Genomic DNA, 21,165 nt, shown 5'->3' with positions numbered 1-21,165 from the left:
AATGTCGTCCGGAAATTGGCTGGCATTGCGAGCTAAGTTATGCCAACTTTCGGTATCTTTTCCTAACATAATAGTCACTTGGTTTCAGCCAAGTCCGAACTGTAGGATTCGGTTTCTGGCCGAATCGAGTTGCCTGCCTGGTTTTGGCCTTGGCCGAAGGAGTTCCTCTCGTTACTGGTTTAAGCCTTTGCCGAGGAGGGAGCAGCACGAAAGTACGCTGAAACAACGCGAACCATTCGTTGGTTCGGTCTACCAGATTTGTTCTGGATTGTTGAAGATTCAATTCATCCGTTACGGAATTAATTCTGTATTAATTCCATTTTTCATATTAAATTAAATCTCAAATAATGGTGGCTGTTTCAAGTATTACTAAAAAGTGTATTGAATGCCATCATGAATGTTATTAAGTACTCCATATCCTATATAAGCTAGTGTAGGAGCAGCATGCTGCTCCTACACTAGCTTATATATCTTTTTCCGTAGATATATATGTATATAATCGTGGGTCTGATTTATATATATTTGTGTGTATATATATATTTCGGATATATCCAATGATATCTTATATATTTTTTCGTGTGTATATATAAATATTATTCTGCGATATTAAATCGACTTTGGTTCATTATTCCCAACAATCTTAAAACCTTATCTTTTGATAATGAACAAGTCGATGGATTCCAAAAGTGTTGGATCCGTGAATGTTGCAAGTGGTGCACATTCAAATGGTCGGAACAGCAACGATGTTGCACATTCCGTGATGCCGGTTAATGGCAGCAACGTTGAAAATGATATTTCCATGGGAGTTGCAAAAACACATGATGGTGCTCCGGAGAACTTTGGTTCACGAACTAGTAGACATGTGGCTGGTGGCACACAATTGGTACTTATTGTGTTGTCCAGTGGATCAGCCAAAAGCCACGATGAATCCAATTATGGTGTGATCACTACATGGTATGGAGAGTTTAGGCCTGAAGATGATTATGAAGAAGAAGTGAGCAGCCACAATGAAACGAACTGTCATCCTGGTGAAAAGGTTGAGGACAACTTCTCTTGGGTTAAAGAATGTGGATCGTTGGACGAGTGAGGTCACAACTGAGGTTTCTTTAACAGGTACCCCCGATGTGCGCTACGGGACCACCCTTCATGGAGTGGACGGTTGGAAAATGGAACAAGGCACACGTGTTTGAAGGATTACTACGAGATAGGAATAAAGAATCTGTTTTCAATGTATTTTCCTATTTATTTATTTGTGGAATAAATATTGTAATATCCTTGTAATATTTTTATTTGAATAAAAATATAATTATTCCATTTGTATGTGTTGAACTTTGTATATTTTAAAATATTCTTGTGTGATATTTTTAATATATAAAAGATTCAATAAGGATGCTTTGAGCATCACGTAGCATTATGTGGAAAAATGCGAAAATGGCTTAATGGCCGGAACGGAATGTAACAAGCGTGTTACATGTTTGAAATCTCATAAGGACTTTGGTTCTAGTTCATGTAGAACGATAAGTATTTCAAGGATCAATTTGTCAAAAATTGGGATAGCTATATAATCGTGAGCGTCACAGCTCAATTGTTGAATATTTTAAATAATATTCTGAGTACAATTATATAAGCTTGATTTAACTAGTCGGAAAATTTGGTTGATTTGATAGTGTTAATTGTGTCAAAATTAACTTGATCAAAAATTATAAATTATACTAGTATGAAAGTTAAAATTGAGACAAATATTGATTTGTTAAATAACTGCTTTGGTAGCACTAACGGAGAATGCAAATTGAATTGCATTGAAAAATGCTAATTACTTTAGCACTTAAGATTAGCACTAATCTTTGTTATGCTAATTAATTAAGACTCGTGGAGTTCTTGGAAAATGTAATTAACTTTGGAATTGACAGCACAGAATTGTCAGAGTAATTATGCAATATAATTATGAGTTGATTAAGCTTAAGTATAAACTTTAATTTGTGACAATTTGGTGGTAATCACACGATTCATGTAAATTACTTCGGCCTCAGTGCTATAGCTAAGCACGAGTCAATGCATTATGCATTGATTCGGCCTCGGTGCTATAGCTAAGTCGCCTGCTGCATCGATTCGTATTTTTGGTTTTTCGGTCAATCCCAAGTGGATTCATAAGTGCTGATTTGTTCGCACCTACGTGATGTACTAACGTGTAGCACATGTTTACTCTCTATTAGAATAAAAGAGACAACCAAATTAATCGTGGATTAATGCGGTTACAAACAATCGATGTGGTGAACATGAAAACACCTATTGGTGATTTCTGAGCAAGCGCTGGTATCGTACTCGAGCGTACGGTATGAGATTTATCTCAATCGAACGTTGTTGCTGAACATAAATATCAAGACGTTGATAGGTTCGGGTTTACCTCAAAGTGTGTGGGGTGAGACAACACTTTGGACAAGTACCTTTTAAACAAGGTTACTCGCATGAAACTCGATAAGGCTTCTTATGGGTTGTGGGTACGTAGGAAGCTTTTTCCTACTAATACCTGAAATGTGGGGGTGTCTTGCCAAAGGCATTTTTTTTTCCTTTTATGGTTCTTAGTACAGAAGTCCTATAGTTTGGATGTACATAAGAACACGATAAATTGAATCAAGAAATTCATCGTTCTTTGAAGATGTATTTCTGTGAAGGTTCAATAAAAAGACCTAGCACGTTGAAATGAACGTTCGGCGTAGCTATGGTTGAAGGGTATGAAAGAGAACCCGAGCTCAAAGCTAGATGTAGCAAGAGAGCTAGGATTAGAAAATCCTGTGGTCCATATTTCTTTACGTACATGTTAGAATGTGATGCGCATATTCTAACTTGTTTACTAGGAAATGAGCCGGATTTTATGACATGATTGTTAGATAAACGAGCCTCGAAAACGTATGTAGAAGTTGTGACTTCTACAGATGGACCAATATGAAAGAGGCTACGAAAAAGTGAAGTATATTCTATCTTAGAGAATCATACTTGGATCTGGTTGTTCTTCCTCCGGGTTGTAAAACCTTTGGATCCTAATGGATCACGTATCGGAAGATAAAACCGGATGATTTTATTGAAGTAAAATGGTCGGGCTTGTAATTGTGGATTGCATGCAACGCGAGTGCCACGGTTACTTCAATATGTATTCTCTTGTGATGAGAATGAAATCTAGTAGTATGATACTTGTCACAGCCATTTAGTGAGACTTGGAAGTTCATCGAAATGGATGGACCGCTTTCTTAGTAGACATGGAACGACCTGAGGGTTTGTGGTTCCACGTTGTGAAAAGAAAGTGTGTAATTGGTGAGATCATTGTATGGTTCGAAACAATTGCCTTAGTATTTGGCATGTAGGTTTGATCATGCAATGATCACTAACGAGTTTAGTATAAATAAAAGTGACAAGTGGGTCTGCGTATTGCTTACGATAGATGGTGATATCACTATTCGTTTATACACAATAAACTCATTGTGGGTAGTAACGATCAAATGATCAATTCTACCATGAACATGTTAAATTGAGATTTGACATGAGAGGTGTGAGTTTGGAAGATTTAATCTTCGAGATTAAAATCCTGAGAAGACCGTATGGTATCGTGTTAAGCCAATCCCATTGTGTTGATTGAATCCTTGCAAAGGATATTAATCAAGTGGCTTGGACACCGTTAGATACTAACGTACAACTAGCCAATAATCATGAAGCTTGTATTTCTCAAGGAGAATACGTTCAGATTATTGGTAGTTTAATTGTATCTAATGAGTTGTACTAGGCCGGATATTGCCTTTGCGGTTAACGAACTCAGTAGACATACGAGTAACCCTAGTGATACACACTAGAAGGCAATAGTGAGAGTTATGAGATATTTAAGGTATACTCATGACTTTGGACTGCACTACGTGGGATATCTAGCTGTACTTGAAAAGTATTGCACGTTAACGGATATCAAAGGACACTGAGTCCATTAAAGGCTACGTGTTTACGTAGGCTAGTGCAATTGGATGTATGAGAATTATCGAAACGATTTGTGATAGCTAAGATCCATGACGGGATCTAAGCTGAGAGCCTTAGACTCATGTCGCGAGTGAGTAGGCCGAATGGCTATGCCATTTTTCGGGAATGTTCCTAAAGGTTAACTCGTACCTCCAATTTGGTGCGTTGCGATAGACAAGCCAAATTGGTTAAGTACAGAGTTAGATGTGTAATGGTAAGTCTAGACTTATAAGTTGGAGACATAATACCATTAAACAATTTCTCACAACTAGGATTATTGTTAAGATAATTTTTGTGGCTCAAATTGAAGACTATGCCATGCAGCACTCCCTCCACTATCGCAATTGCCGCAACCACGTACTGCATGCATTGCCTAATTACTGCGCACGTCCTCCCTTTCTTTCATGCGCAATTCTCTCAATTTTTAGTATAAATAGCACTTGTCTTTTGCTTTGTAATTACATCAATAGCAATTCATCCTAATCCATTCACCTCTTTCTCTTAAGTAGAATATATATATATATATATATATATATATATATATATATATATATATATATATATATATATATATATATATATATATATATTCCCATTCTTATTAATTATTTTGTCATTTTATTTTTCCTATTATTTAACTTCTATAATTCTCAATTTTCGATTCTTCGCTTCCGCTATATTCCTAACAAGTGGTATCAGAGTGGTTTATTTGAGAATTATTTTCAAAGATGTCGACTGTTACCAAGTTCGATATCGAAAAGTTTGATTGGAAAATTAGCTTTTCTATCTGGAAGGTTCAGATGGAAGCTGTTCTAACCCAGAACGGTTTGAAGAAAGCGCTAGCTGGGAAGAAGAAGAAACCGGCTACAATGACATATGAAGATTGGTAAGATTTGGATGACAAGACACGTTCAACCATTCTTTTGTGTCTGTCTAAAGAGGTTCTACGTGAGGTAGTAAGTGAGACGACTGAGTTAGATTCATCGTCCAAGCTGGATACGCTTTACATGGCCAAAACTCTGGCGAACACGCTACGCCTGAAGGAGCGTCTGTACACAATCCGTACGCCGAAAGGTACTTCTATTAAATCTCACTTGGATGAATTCAATTCTATTTTATTGGACTTGGAGAATATTTATGTCATAATTGAAGATGAGGATCGTGCTGTTTTATTGCTTGTCTCTCTCCCTAAATCATACAAGCATTTCAAAGAAATTATGTCGTATGGTAATAGTAGTGATACCCTTTCTTTCGACAATGGTAAGTCAAATCTATTGTCCAAAGAAAAGTTTGACTTTGAAATTAAGTCTGAGGATAAAGGTGAAGGCTTAACCGTAAGGGGTCGTTCACTTGAAACAGAGACTAGCAGTAAAAATTCTAGGTCCAAGTCCAAAGGATGGAAGTCCAACAAATCTTGTAAGTACTGTAAGAAGCAGGCTCACGATGTGACTGAATGCTTCAAGTTGAAGAACAAGCAAGAGAGAGAAAATAAGTCCACTGAAGCTAGTGTTGTTGAAAGTGATTCAGAAGGCGATGTTTTGTTATCTGTTAGCTCCGGTTGCAAACGAAGTGAAACCGAGTGGATTCTGGACTCTGGTTGTACATTCCACATGTGTCCTCACAAAGACTGGTTCGTCTCTCTAGAACCGGTTGATGGTGAAGTTGTCTTGTTGGGTAATGATACCCAATCCAAGGTTAGTGGAATTAGAAGTGTGCAGATTAAAACTCATGATAACATTATCAGGACTATTACCAATGTTCGGTATATTCCTGATTTGAAACACAATCTGATATCCTTGGGCACCTTGGAATCTCTGGGGTGCAAGTACATAGCTGAAGGAGGAGTTTTGAAGGTTATAAAAGGCTCTCTTGTTCTCATGAAAGCTTCTTGTTCTGGAAGCTTGTACGTCTTGCATGGCAGTACTGTGACAGGTTCAGTAGCGGTATCCTCATCGATGTCTGATGCGGATCTCACTCAATTATAGCGTATGTGTCTAGGGCATATGAGTGAGAAAGACATGCATCTCCTGAGCAAGAAAGACCTCATTGGTGGTTCAGGTATAGGTAAATTACAATTTTGTGAGCATTGTGTTTTTGGTAAAAAAAAAAAGAGGGTTAGTTTCTCTACTACTACACACCGTACCAAAGATGTATTGAAATATATACATTCCGATTTATGTGGACCAACTAAATTCCAGTCTATGGGAGGCTGTAGATATTTTATGTCTATTATTGATGACTTCTCTCGTAAGGTCTGTGTCTATTTCCTGAAACACAAAAATCAGTCATTTTTTATTTTCAAAAATTGGAAAATACTTGTTGAGACTCAAACAGGGAAAAAAGTCAAGAAGCTCAAGACATAAAATGTCTTGGAGTTCTGTGAGTCAGATTTCAATGACTTCTGTGCGCCAAATGGAATTGCCAGGAACAAGACCTTGCCTGGTAAATCCCAGCAGAATGGTGTTGCCAAACGTTTGAACATGTATCTATTGAAAAGAGCTCGTTGTATGCTCTAGAATGCTGGGTTATGGAAACAGCGTGATTTTTGGGCCGAGGCCGTTTCTACTGCTTGCTATTTGGTAAATAGATCTCCACATTCATCCCTTGATTTCAAAATTCTATAGGAAGTTTGGTCAGGTAATCTTGTTGACTACTCTATCTTAAGAGTTTTTGGATGTCCTGCTTTTGCTCATTCCAGTACGGGTAAATTAAACCCATGAGCTGTCAAATGCATTTTCCTTGGTTATGCTTCTAAGTCAAAAGGGTATCGTCTATGGTCTCCTGATTCTCAGAAAATCATTCTGAGTCGAGATATCACTTTTGACGAAAATGCACTACTTTCTTCTGGAAAAGCTCTCAGTACAGGTGAGACGCAGAGTACTGGTGAGAAGGTGGAGTTTGAGTTCAGGCCTATTGACAGTATTACTACCACTAATGGTAATACTAAAGATGATGCATCTACCAACACCGCACCTATCGTCGAGCCACAACGAGAGTATTCCATTGCTATGAATCGTCCTAGGAGGACAATTAAAAAACCTGCTGGGTATGCTAGTGATGATGAAACCAACTTGGTTGCTTATGGTTTTTCAGTCGCATAGGAGGTTGATGGTGATCCATCCTGCTATTCTAAGGCTCTTCCTATTACTAAGTTCAATCAGTGCTTGAGTTTAGTTCGCTGTTCGAGTTGTTAATTCTACAATAAATTTGATCTAAGGTGGAGATTGTTAAGATAATTTTTGTGGCCCAAATTGAAGACTATGCCATGCAGCACTCCCTCCACTATCGCAATTGGTGCAAGCCACATACTGCATGCATTTCCTAATTACTGCGCACGTCCTCCCTTTCTTTCTTGAGCAATTCTCTCAATTTTTAGTATAAATAACACTTGTCTTTTGCTTTGTAATTGCATCAATAGCAATTCATCCTTATCCATTCACCTCTTTCTCTTAAGTAGAGTATATATATATATATATATATATATATATATATATATATATATATATATATATATATATATATATATATATATATATATATATATATACACACACACACACATATAGTGAAAGGTTCCCGTGCGGTTGAATGCTTCCCGTGCGAATGTGCGGTGGATTAATGTGCGTGAGATTTGTACTCAATGTGCGTGAGTGTTGTGCTTAATGTGCCTGAGATTTGTACATAATGTGCGTGAATGTGTAAAATGCAACAGAAAGTATTGATGTCAGATTCTTCCCCATCCCAGTAGCCATTTGCCCCCTCCCTGATGATGATGATGCGGAGGCGAGCTATGATGGTTAAGAATTATGGGAATAATACAACAGAAATCCACACTTAACTGCTGTGCAAATTTTACTGTGCGTGCGTCATTTATATAAACATTCAACTGCATTGAAGGTAGCTGATAATCCAAAATCCATGGTCAAATTGAAGGAAGAAGTAACAAGAAGCTTGGGTGTTAATTTGCGTGAGTTTCTGTTCTGCTTCCTTCTGAGCTCGTAATTCTGAAATACTCATGCACATTAAGCACAAATCTCACGCACATTAAACACAATACTTAGGCACATTAAGTACAAAACTCACGCATATTAACATGACGCACATTAAGTACAAATCTCAGACACATTGAGTACAAATCTCACGCACATTAAGTATAAACCTCACGCACATTAATCTACCGCACATCCGCACGGGAAGCTACAAATGCACCTGATCCCTTCCCTATACATACATACATATATATATATATATATATATATATATATATATATATATATATATATATATATATATATATATATATATATATATATATATATATATTTTATATTTATATTTATATTTATATTTTCCCATTCTTATTAATTATTTTGTCATTTTATTTTTTCTATTATTTAACTTCTATAATTTTCAATTTTTTATTCTTCGCTTCCGCATTATTCCGCTATATTCCTAACAGTTATCTCTATTGTCTACGTAATGTCAAAAGATAACGTAGCGGCCGCTAACTCGCTAACCCAAGGACAAGCAAATGGTTGTTGAGAAATTAGAACGAGGAATATGTCTAAAGCCCTTGGACTAAAAGTTCTATAGTGGATACCCAATCTAGCTAGCACCTAGATTCATTGGGACAACTAAATTATGGAACGGAGCGTATCACTATGGAGTCTCGGACTCCTTACTACTCCTTGTTAGAAACAGTGACTCTCGCACGAGGCTAGCACGTTGATGCTTTAATAATTCGAATGTCGGTTGACATGTGTGAGTATGCGGGATACTCGGAAAAGAATCACCTATGTGAGGGAGAAGTGGGGGTTTCTTCGAAGGAGAATTGAACAGGGTTCAATTCTTCACAAACTCTTGCAGAACCAGGAAGGTGATCCACGACCAAAATGGGCACACTCATGAAAACAGAGCGTGGTTGGGAGGTTCCTGTGTGAGATATGTCATCATCTACACAAACGACAGTCGGTTCAAAGACATTTCGTTCTACCGTACAGTCCGTAGAGTATACATATCTTCACAAGGGAAGGTTCAAAGGGTATAGTGATCCCTACCTATCCTATGCAGGGATCGACCGTTGAACACAGTTACTCCCGATTTCAAAATACCCTAAAAATCAATTTTTCATTCATATGGGGGATTGTTGGAAAAATAGCATTAAAGTGTCATTTTAAGTGGCTATTTTGTGGTACAATTATCAGTGGGGTCCACTTCCTAAATGGGTCGGGTCAAATTAGATTCGAGTTTTTCGTAGTGAGACGAAGAGATATATTGTACGCTCAAAACGGATAATGGGTGAATGAGATATTGATTTTCAAAGTAGACCCATTGAGTTGGAAAAATGAAGGGGAAAAGATGAGCTTTTGCCCCACATTGGTTTGGGAAGAGGATTTGCCCCACTATTTATACAAGAGTCTTTTAGAGGCTTATTGAATTATATAGCATAGATGCTCCCTCTCGTGCGCAGGGGGGGGGGGGGGCAGTGCAAATCAAATCCCGAATTGATCTACGGGCACAAATGTCGTTGCTGGTTAATTCATGCCTTGGCCGAGGAGGGAGCAGCACGCTGAAACAGCACGAACCATTCGGTTCTGGGCTGTTGGAGATTCTATTCATTCGTTACGAAATTAATTCTGTATTAATTCAATTTTTAATATTAAATTAAATCTCAAATAATGGTGGTTGTTTCAAGTGTTACAAAAAAGTGTATTGAATGCCATCATGAATGTTATTAAGTACTCCATCTCCTATACAAGCTAGTGTAGGAGCAGCAGGTTTTTTGCAGTGGTTAGAAGATAGAGAACAGAAACACTACTCACGACAGAAAGCACATTTCCTTCTCTCAAAACTCTGCTCCAACTCCATTCTTGAAATTGTGTTCTGCCCGTGCTCTAGTTCGTCTGGTTCGCTCGTTTGGGTGCTCAAACATCGAACCGTAGTACGTTTTGTCCTAGGAAGCCTAGGCCACAACGCTCCTAGCACTTTTCGGAGGTGGCAAATAAGATTTTAAGGAAAAATGCCACTTCGCCTGACTCGTACTTACTATCTTTCTTCCTTCTCTTCTTTTGCATTTTGAGATTATGCTTTAAGCACAAATCCGTTGTTATATATATATATATATATATATATATATATATATATATATATATATATATATATATATATATATATATATATATATATATATATATATATATGGAAGGGTTCAGGTGCGGGGATGACTTCCCGTGCGGTTGTGTGGTTGGACGCACCTTAATTATTAATATGGCGCATCTTAAATACACTAATCACCACGCACCTTAACTCCATGAACAAAGCACCTTAAGAACACAAATCACTCACCTTAAGTACAAAATCCAAGGACATTAAGCACAAAACAAAGCACTTTGAGCACAAAACTCACACACTTAAGATTTTAAAATGTCTCACATTAAGCACAAACTCACGCACATTAAGTACAAAATCCACGCACAATAAGCATAACCTCACGCACATTAAGTACAAAACTTACGCACATTAAGCACAACCTCACACACATTAAGTACAAAACCCAAGCATATTAAGCACAACCTCACGCACGTTAAGCACAAAACTCACGCACTTTAAGTATTAACTCACAGACCTTAAGTTTCAACAACTACTGACATTAATCACTAACGTCACACACATTAAGCACAAACCCTACGCACATTAAGCACAAACTCCACTCACATTAAGAACAAATCACACGCACCTTAAGCACAAAAGCCCACACTTTAAGTTTTAACAACTACTCACATTAAGCACAACCCCTCGCACATTAGGCACAAAACTCACGCACCTTACGCATAAGACTCACGCATCTTATATACAAAACTCACGCACATTAATCACAACACCGCTAACCTTAATTTTGACCTGGATGCAAAAATTACAAAATTGCCACCACATTTTTTTTTTAAATTTTGGTAATCCTGGATGTTAATTTAAGCGAGATGAATGACCCAGATTAAACCTCACAACCGCACTTGGGCATCCTAACCGCACCAGAATCTAATTGTATATATATATATATATATATATATATATATATATATATATATATATATATATATATATATATATATATATATATATATATATATATATATATATATTGTTTTCTTAGGTGAAAATAGGGTTTAATCTCATTGGTGTAGCAAAAATAAGATGTGAGCTCGGGTGTGAAATATCGTCCTCAGGGGATTGGGGGATATGGCACGCAATATGCAATCACAATAAACTAGGCACTAGCATAAGGAAATCAACAAGAAGCTAAGCAAACTACAAGTTTAAGAAAATGATAAGACTAACACATATATACAAAGATAAACACAAAATAAAGAAATAGGACTCAAGCTAGGGAGCATTATCATCTAGATGCTTTAACAACCTAAGGGATTAGGGAGAACAAGTAACCAAGGAATCAAGCGGGAATGCACGTAGGTATCCTAGTCTATGAACCATTCTCGTGATTAATAAACAAGGATTAGGACAAGGAAATGCCCCACTTTCGTGGTGAATCAATTTCAAGTCTATCAAGCACACAAAGCATCTAAAGCCCCCAATTTCCCCTATTTTCGTAGGAAGAAATCGGGTCTATGCAAGGGGTGGCTTGGATTCATCACCCAACTCTCATTGAGGCAAGGAATCCTCCAAAAACAAGCTAATGAATGTGTACATCAAACATTAACAAGATATAAACACAACACCTTCACAAACACATGAACCCTAGGTAGTGTTCTTCCCCTTTTTTTGCAATAAGCACAAATCAAGCATCAAGATAGATAATACAACCCTAACTCAAGTTCATAAACTAACTACTCATGATTAAATAGCATAAAGAACACAAAAGCACAAGCATTAAACATAAATCTTTCAAAAGAATGAGAAAAAAGAAAGAAAACTTCTCTAAAGAAATTGGATGGTGGAATCTTGAAATGTTGGAGTCCAAGCTTCAAATCCAAGATTACAAGCTTCAAAAGTGTTAAGAAACATAAATCTAAGCCTAATCTAACCTAAAAATATGAAGGGAAGTGAAAGAGAGAAACTAGGGCTCAAGCATAGCTCAAAACCGTGGAAAAAGAGCTCAATTTGAGCTTAAATAGGGGCAGAGCAGGTAGGGACGCCCTCAGGGATGGGCGTACGCCAGGGGGTACGCCACCTGCTTCATTCTTGAGCTGATGGATGGGCTGATGGATGGGCGTACGCAAGGGCGTCCCATTTTTGGTGCATTTCCAGTGAACACTGGAATGGTCGTACTGGCATGCGTACGGGCGTACGGCAGGGCGTACGCCACCTGGTTCCTTTTTCAGATCTCGGATGGGATGAGGGATGGGCGTACGCGAGGCAGTACGAGGCTCCTGGAAACAGAATTCTGTGCACTTGTCTTGACTTCTAGGCTATTTTCCTCCTCTAAAACCATTTTATTGGCACTTATAGTCTTCAGCAAAGTTGTACCCCTTTAAGTTGGCTTTCCAATGGTGCAAGAATCACCCCATTTGGACATTCCTAGGCCGAGATATGGTCAAAACACCGAGCAGTATCCGAAATGAGCGAAAATTACAATGTCTTGATCTTTTGCTCCTCTTTTGTTTTGGTTTGCCCAAATGACTAAGACCATTGAATACACCACTCTTAGGTTTCCTTGGAAGTGTTTTGCCCATCAACTTAGCTTCTCCTTGGCTACCATGGACTCTAAATGTATCCATAATGCTCCACTTGACTCCAATATCCACCAAAATGCATGATATTACTCATCTTTGATTCCAATGCTTTCCAAACCAAACTCCTTGCAAAATAACACAATTTAGTCCCAATCTCATGAAATTTGGAATGATCTATATGCAAAATGGCTTAGAGAAATGGTAGAAAATATAGACAAATAAGCATTTATCACTCATCCTTTGATTGAACCTAGATCAAGCGTTCAAAATGGAGATATCTTTTAAAAAAAATGCGGTGGCATTATGATACTTTTGTATATCGCAGAATAATATTTATATATACACACGAAAAAATATATAAGATATTATTGGATATATATCCGAAATATATATATATATATATATATATATATATATATATATATATATATATATATATATATATATATATATATATATATATATATATATATAGTTTTTTTAAGGTGAAAATAGGGTTTAATCTCATCCTTTGATTGAACCTAGATCAAGCGTTCAAAATGGAGATATCTTTTAAAAAAATTGCGGTGGCATTATGATACTTTTGTGTAAGTTAAATTTTTTTGTCTTTCATTGCATTTTTTCCTTCTTGCAGAGCACAATGTTGTGCCTTCTAGAGCACACTGATATGCCTATCAGAGCACATTATGTGTCTTCCAGTGAACATTGTTTAGCCTTCCAGAGTACATTGTTTAGTCTTCCAGAGTACATGTAAATATCAGGTTTTGAACCCAAGCTTTATTAATTGACAAATCTATGCACACGGCATACAAATTATGACACACGACTACATTTGTCCTCACATTCCTCTATATATATATATATATATATATATATATATATATATATATATATATATATATATATATATATATATATATATATATACACACACACACACACACACACACATAAGCCTAGTAGTCCATTGTTGAGTATTCTATGACATGTGATGACCAAATTTAAAATTATAATTTATTTTTAATTTTTAATTTTTAATTTTTAATTTGTTTATGCGTAGTCTAGGGTTTTACGTTTCTCTTTCTCAATTGTTATTTTTGAAATTTGAAATTTCGTCTTTTTCTCTCATCAAGTCAGATTTGTTGTTTTCCGTGACATTACAATCACAAGCTCAATAAGCATTGCTTTAAGTCAGACTTAAAATTTGCCATTGAATTCACATATAATCCACCAAATCCGCTATTTGTAGATAATATATATTGGATTAGATCCACACCCCTAAGTCGATGTAGATGAGATTTTTTAAATCTTTCCTTGCTCACCCATACATTGGATGATTTTGAAGTTGGATTGGTGGCTCATTTTCCCCTACTACATGGGACCGGGATCAACCTTGTACAAGACAATATTAGTCTAAACTTTAGGCCTGTATTACTTTATTGTAGTTTAGGAATAGTTCGTGTTGGACATGTATATAGTAAATACTTGAATATGCTAATTCAGCCATGACTACGGGAAGTATAAATAATATTTTGGTGTTGTGAATTTAGAAATATTATTTATATTGGGCGAAAATTTTATAATTTGATTGATCAAGAATGTTAGAAAATTTTCATGATTTAGAAAAATTAGATTGAAAGCTCACTTTCCTGAAGCCTAAGTTAACTACTCGTGAGTTAACTTCTTGGAAGAAGGTCCAGAAGGTTTACTTCTCATGCGTTAACTTCTCGGAAGAAGGTTCAAAAGGTTTACTTCTCGGAAGAAGGTGTAGAAGGTTTTGAAAATTTTCTTGAGAAATTGTAAATATTATATTTATTAATATAATGAATTCTTGATCAGTTACATTGATATTTAATCCGCGAATATTTTAAATATTAAATTTAAATTATTATAATCATTATGAGAATAATGATTGTGGAAGTTACAAAAAACTTTCAGTAACTTTCTTCATTAATCTGGATTTTAAGAGAATTGAAAAAGAGATGTCTGATGATGGATATAAAATAGACTTCCATCAGTTGCCAATATACGCTTGACGAGAATGTATTATATTCTTGACTAAGTGATTGCAGTACTTACGAGAGAGTAGTGTTTTCATATAAAACAAAAATTTCAAATTGCAACCCTAATTTGGTGAACTTTTTAATAAAGCAACCTAAAAAGTTTGATATTCTACTTGTATATATATCAAAAGTTCTAATTTGTTTACCTTGTTTGCTAAGGGAAATCATAAAGTTTTAGGACAATGAGCTGTCTCACGCCCTGAAAATTGTGATCGAGCATTCCCTTGTTTTCTATGTATCAGGTTCCTTTTCAACACCCATGCACCTTCTTCTAACATTCTAAAAGTTTATGAAATTCCTTGATCATGGCGTCCACTTTGAAAGGCATGTCAACCATCTTCCAGGAGTTGGACAAGTTTGAAGGTGTTGGCTTTAGGCATTGGCAGAAGAAGATGCATTTACTCCTGGCCACTTTGAACGTGGTGTACGTGCTGAACAATCCCCATGCCGAAAGAGTCTGAAGATGAGACTCTTGAACAAACTCGTTGAAGCATCAAGTGGGGAAATGATGACTTCATATGTCATGGTCACATCTTAAACGGTATGATTGATTCCCTGTTTGATATTTATCAAAATGTTGAGATAACCAAAAAGTTGTGGGATAGCCAAATACATGATTGTGACGAAGCATTCTATAAACTGAAAATAAGCTCAAGGGCTTTCTTGTAAATACTCTTCTTATTTTTTTTGTTATAACTGTCACCAGAGTTATATAACAGTAGCTTTGTTCTTTCCTGTAATCAGTTAGTTCATTCTCCAATCTTCAATGTAGTTCATCTTTCTCCCTTTCAGCTTTAGTCACTTCTTCTTCCCTACATAGATGTAATGTTCTAAGCTTCTCATCATGGTATCAGAGCTTCCTCGAAGCTATGCAGCGGCTGTTACAATGAACACTAGAGCAGGCGAAGGAAATTCAAACATCAATCATGTGAATCAGAATGCAACAAATCAGAATTCGAGCCAACAAAGTGAAGAATTTGATGATCCCTACTACCTGCATGTTACTGAAAATCCGAACCTGATCTTAGTCTCACCTACTCTATATGAAATCAACTACAACTCATGGAGCAGATCTATGAGAGTAGCTCTCGAAATTAAGAACAAATATGGCTTTGTTGATGGATCCTTACCATGTCCAGGTGTATTGGATCCCAAATATGGTGTATGGATGAGGTGCAACAAGATCGTGTGCTCTTGGATCATGAAATCTCTCAATTCCACCATTGCAGAGAACATACTTTACTTTGACATAGCATCAAATGTAACACCCCGAAATTTTTAAAACTTTTTAATCTTATAATAGGAAAGCAATTCTGTTAATTAATCCCAAACAGAGCATTCTAAACATAAGGGTCTGGGGTGTTATGCCACACCTGAGCTGGAGAACTCAGATGTACAGGCTATACTAACTAATTAACTTTAAAAAACATCATTACATCATCAAGGCACGCAGGCCGAAAGGAAATCTAACTACCTAAACCTTGGGTCCTCTAGCGCGCTTCGGTAGCTAATCATCTGTGCCTGAAAGCCAAATATATCTGTTCAGTGAATGATGCTGGTAACCTACTCCACCGCGTTAAAATACAATATAGGTATATATATATATATATATATATATATATATATATATATATATATATATATATATATATATATATATATATATATATATATATATATATATATATATATATGTGTGTGTGTGTGTGTGTGTGTGTGTGTGTGTGTGTGTGTGTGTGTATTCAAATGAGGACAAGCATATTATAGAGGACTGTGAGGACAGATGTAGTGTGTGCCACTAGCCGGTATGTTGTGTGCACGGCCGAATATAGTCGTGTGCCACAGTTTGTATGTCGCGTGCTAGATTTGTTAATTTATAGAGCCTGGGTTCGAAACCTGATGTTCACATTTATTCTTGTGTGCCATAAAGTATTAAGTTGTGTGCTTGGTATTAATTTTTCGTGCGGCCATTATTTGTCCTCACAGTCCTCTATATATTGTTGTCCTCATTTGAACTCAACCATATATATATATATATATATATATATATATATATATATATATATATATATATATATATATATATATATATATAAGAAAATCATTTTGAAGCAGGAAGATATATACTTAGGATACTCTAACTTTAAAATCAGGAATAGACTCGACAGATAGGGATAAGCACATTCAACAGTTATAAGCAAGCATATAATTAAAGACATTATCATATATCCTAAGGTCACAGGTTAGTTTCACATCATTCATGTCATCTTTCAATCAATATCTTTATCACATAAGCACACTTTGGTGGCGCCACAAGACCAATCGCATGCCCATATATGAGGGTCAGCACATATAGCGCTAACACGGCCCCGCAGCACCCTGCCTCATACCGCAGCATGAAGAGGTTGACCGCAGCCAACCGATGAACCGCAACTCATCAAACCGTTGGCGAGCCCAATCGGTGGACTGTGGCCCAAAAAGTGTGTCACTGACCACAGTCAGGATTATGAACCGCAGCTCATGTAAAACCGTTGGCGAGCCCAACGGTGGACTGCAGCTCTACACATCGTTGGCGAGCCCAATCAGTGTACTGCAGCCCATGTAAAACCATTGGCGAGCCCAATGGTGGACGGCAGCCCTACACACCGTTGGCGAGCCCAATCGGTGGACCGCAGCCCATGTAAAACCGTTGGCGAGCCCAACGGTGGACTGCAGCCCTACACACCGCTGACGAGCCCAATCGGTGGACCGCAACCCATGTAAAACCAATTTGACCGCAGCCAATATTGGGGAGTCATGCACATATAACACATAACAAGCACATGCAACCCACATTAACACATTAGGAAGGGGGAGAAAACGTATAACGAAACCTATGCGTGGTCATCCACATACTAGGAATAATCCTAAGGGGTTCATACATCTTTCGCCTAGGTCAACGAGGTACCAATTCAACTAGAATACAATGCACAAGACTCTTTTATCCTACGAACGGTACCCGAAACATCAAACTAGACTTAGGCACGATAAACAGAGTCTGTTGGGACACCACGAGGATCGGGGAAACATCAAACGGGGAAGCCAACATCCCGAGGTGGGGAAAAACCAGCGGGTAGTCCCGCCGGCGGCGAGAAACCGGGCAGCGGGTGCCCGGCGGGCAGTCGTCTGCCCGCTGTCGGCGACGCCAAAATGGGCAGCCAGTAGGCGGCGGGTTCCCCTACCCCCACCTACCCCCCACTGACTCCTTTTCAATATTTGGGTCCCGGGATCTTTTGTGGAACCCGAAATCATGCTTAGACACTTTTAAACATGAACGATGACACCACGTGGTCAAATAATAGATCAAAACCAAGAATCATATTGAACATATCCTAACATGATTTCTAAACATAATCAACACCTGAACATGCGAAATCCCACCCAAATATATCAAGTACATCACAATACGAAATTCCCAATTTAACCTAGGGCTCTAATCATATTTAAACCATAACATCATACTTTATCTTTAAAATCAAGAACATTAAGATTTATCAAGAGCAACACACAATTATCAAGAACCTCTTATAATCATCAAGATTATCAAGATCAACACATAAGATCATCTCATCAACATCAAGATCATAAAAGATTTATCAAGACACAAGCATAGAATTGCATATCAAGGAGGCCAAAGAAGAAGATTATAGCAAGGAAAATAGGTTTTTTTGAGACATGGGTTACCTCATAGCCTTAATTAATCCTCCCTTGGCTATTAAGGTTCTTCCCTAAAATTTCCATCCGATCGACCTCCCTAGGCTTGGTGGTGGGGAACCCCTTGGGAATACTTTTGTGTAATATAACTATGGTGGTAAGGGTTCTAATGCTTTCTAATCCACTATTTATAGCATCAGGTATCCTAATCATAATCTGAATAGTAAAGGCCTACTTCCTTCATTCCTAATAGATAAATAGGGCTAGGATTCCTAATTAGAATCTGACTAGTAAAAGGTTTACTCTCTTTATTCCTAATAGGCTTAAGACTCTAGTTTAGACAAGGGTCCACGATCCATGGTGGACCACATTAATTAATTAATTAATGGAAATTCTAACCGAATTAAATTCTTTTTAATTATTATTAACGGAACTAATTAAATAATTAATCTGGGATTGAAGGCCGTAACACGGAGTGTTACATCAAACATCTGGAGTGCACTCAGCAAGAGATACTCACAAGCTGATCCTCACAGAATTGCTGAACTTCAGAATGAGATCTTCACCAATGTGCAAGGTGACAAAAGTGTTAATCAGTATTTTACGAAATGCAATGCTCTATGGGGTCATATGAATGCCATGAGACCCCTACCAACTTGTGAATGTGTTCCTAGATGCTCATGCACTCTAATGAGTAAAATACTGAAGGAAAAACAAGATGATCAGGTTATTAGGTTCCTAGAGGGACTAAATGACGAGTATGAGTCCATAAAATCAGGAGTGCTTGTTATGGACCTCATTCCTAGCATGGAGAAAGTCCTCAACATGACCTTGAAGATAGAAAGAAAGCTCAATGGAGCTGTTAGCCAAAAGGCTGCTGAACTGATTCAATCAAATGCTGTTGAAACCAGTCAGAATCAATTTACAGATGAACAAAGTATTGCAGCTTGTTCAGTACCAAACAACATGAAAAGATTCAATAATAATGGAGGAAAGAGTGTTCCAAAATGCACATATTGTAACATGATTGGTCACACAGTGGAGAAATGCTATAAGAAGCATGGATACCCCCCCCCCCCTCCCCCCCAGGCTGGGTTCCAGGTTATAAATCCAAAAACAAATAGAGTCAAGACATCCCAAGTTCATCCTTGAATCAGGTTGGGGATATAGGATTGACTGCAGATCAGTTCCAGAGGTTGGTGGTCCTCTTACAGAATCAAAACCAAGCAGGTCAATCATCATCAACTAATGCTGCTGTCACTATGAATAACACTGGGATGAGAACAGACTTCAGAAACAACTATAAGGGGTCCAATGAAGGCAAGTTCATTTCTAACCTTCATATTAACTGTGAAATAGATGCTATATGGATTTTGGATTCAGGTGCCACTGATCACATTGCATGTTCATTAGATTACTTTGAAAGCCATCACAAAGTTTTTGGATTATCTGTTAGACTACCTAATGGAGAGAATGTGAATGTCACACATGTAGGAAATATTAGACTGCACTCAAGTCTGTTGTGAACCAATGTGTTGCACATCCCCTCATTCACATTTAATATTGTTTCTGCTAGCAAATTAACAAAACAAGGATCATGTGAGATCATCATGAATAATGATTCTTTCACCATTCAGGGTCCCCATGGGATAGTGGATGGTTTTGCTAAAGAAAGGAATGGGTTATACCTGATCACTCATCCTCCTATTAAAAGAAAACACACTCAGATTGATAGGACCGTTAATTGTAATAGTCTATCTTTAGAATTGTGGCATTGTAGGCTGGGGCACTACCCTATGAATAAGATACATATTTTGAATGGGATAAAAGATTTACGGTTTTGAAAATCCTCTGAGTTTATCTGTGATGCATGTCATTTTGCTAAGCACAAAAGATCTAATTTCCCTGTTAGTACTTCTAGAGCTGCAAAATGCTTTGATTTAATACATATGGATGTTTGGGGGCCCTTGGCTGTTGCTTCTCTAAAAGGAGAACACTACTTTCTAACAATAGTTGATGATCATAGTAGGTTCACATGGTTACATTTAATGAAGCACAAATAAGAGGTGAAGTCCCTATTTCAGAACTTTTACAGCTATGTTGAAACTCAATTTGCCACAAAGATCAAAGTTGTAAGGACAGAAAATGGGAGTGAGTTTATGATGAACAGTTTTTGCAATGATAAAGGGGTTGTGCATCAAAGATCTTGTGTATATACCCCTCAACAGAATGGTATTGCAGAAAGAAAGCATCAACATATTCTAAATGTGGCTATGGCTCTTAGATTCCAATCTGGTTTGTCAATGGAGTTCTGTGGTCATTGTGTCTTACATGCCTCCTATTTGATCAACAGACTGCCTACTGCCACAGTTGGTAACAAAACTCCTTTTGAGATGTTATTTGGGAAAGATGTGAATTATGATCAAATGAAGGCTTTTGGATGTCTATGTTATGGTTCCACTATATCACAAGGAAGAAATAAAATGCAGTCTAGAGCCAGGAAGTGCATTTTTTTGGGAATCCCTGCAAATATAAAAGGCTACATACTATATGATTCGACTAGCCAAGAAGTGTTTGTTTCCAGAGATGTCCAATTCTATGAACAAGTGTACCCTCTCAAAGAAAGCCACTCAACAGATAATCCAAAGGCACCTGAAATTGAGATGTTCAATCCTACACTGCCTTTAGTTCCTATATCCACTGAGATAGATATTACACCTCTATAA

General features: G+C 37.3%; 1 protein-coding gene across 1 annotated transcript; it reads left to right on the top strand.

Annotated features, from left to right (window-relative positions):
* Positions 1 to 15,590: 15,590 nt before the first annotated feature.
* Positions 15,591 to 21,165, top strand: LOC109172955. The gene is made up of 4 exons (XM_019322206.1): positions 15,591 to 16,007; positions 18,992 to 19,393; positions 19,597 to 19,929; positions 20,524 to 21,165. Exons 1-4 carry the CDS (start codon positions 15,591 to 15,593, stop codon positions 21,163 to 21,165), a joined length of 1,794 nt encoding a protein of 597 aa, XP_019177751.1.

Source organism: Ipomoea nil, unplaced genomic scaffold, assembly GCF_001879475.1.
Source record: "Ipomoea nil cultivar Tokyo-kokei standard unplaced genomic scaffold, Asagao_1.1 scaffold0457, whole genome shotgun sequence".
NCBI lineage: Eukaryota > Viridiplantae > Streptophyta > Magnoliopsida > Solanales > Convolvulaceae > Ipomoea > Ipomoea nil.
Note: the sequence above shows the minus strand (reverse complement) of the source record. Positions and strands in the feature narration are given on the sequence as shown.

What these genes read in the sequence shown, in the direction of transcription:
- LOC109172955 (XM_019322206.1), top strand. Translation starts at nt 15,591, where the DNA reads ATGGTATCAGAGCTTCCTCGAAGCTATGCAGCGGCTGTTACAATGAAC. An exon ending in AAAGTATTGCAGCTTGTTCA is followed by an intron (nt 19,394 to 19,596) that starts GTACCAAACAAC and finishes TCCTTGAATCAG; the next exon opens with GTTGGGGATATAGGATTGAC. An exon ending in AGAATGTGAATGTCACACAT is followed by an intron (nt 19,930 to 20,523) that starts GTAGGAAATATT and finishes TCCCTATTTCAG; the next exon opens with AACTTTTACAGCTATGTTGA.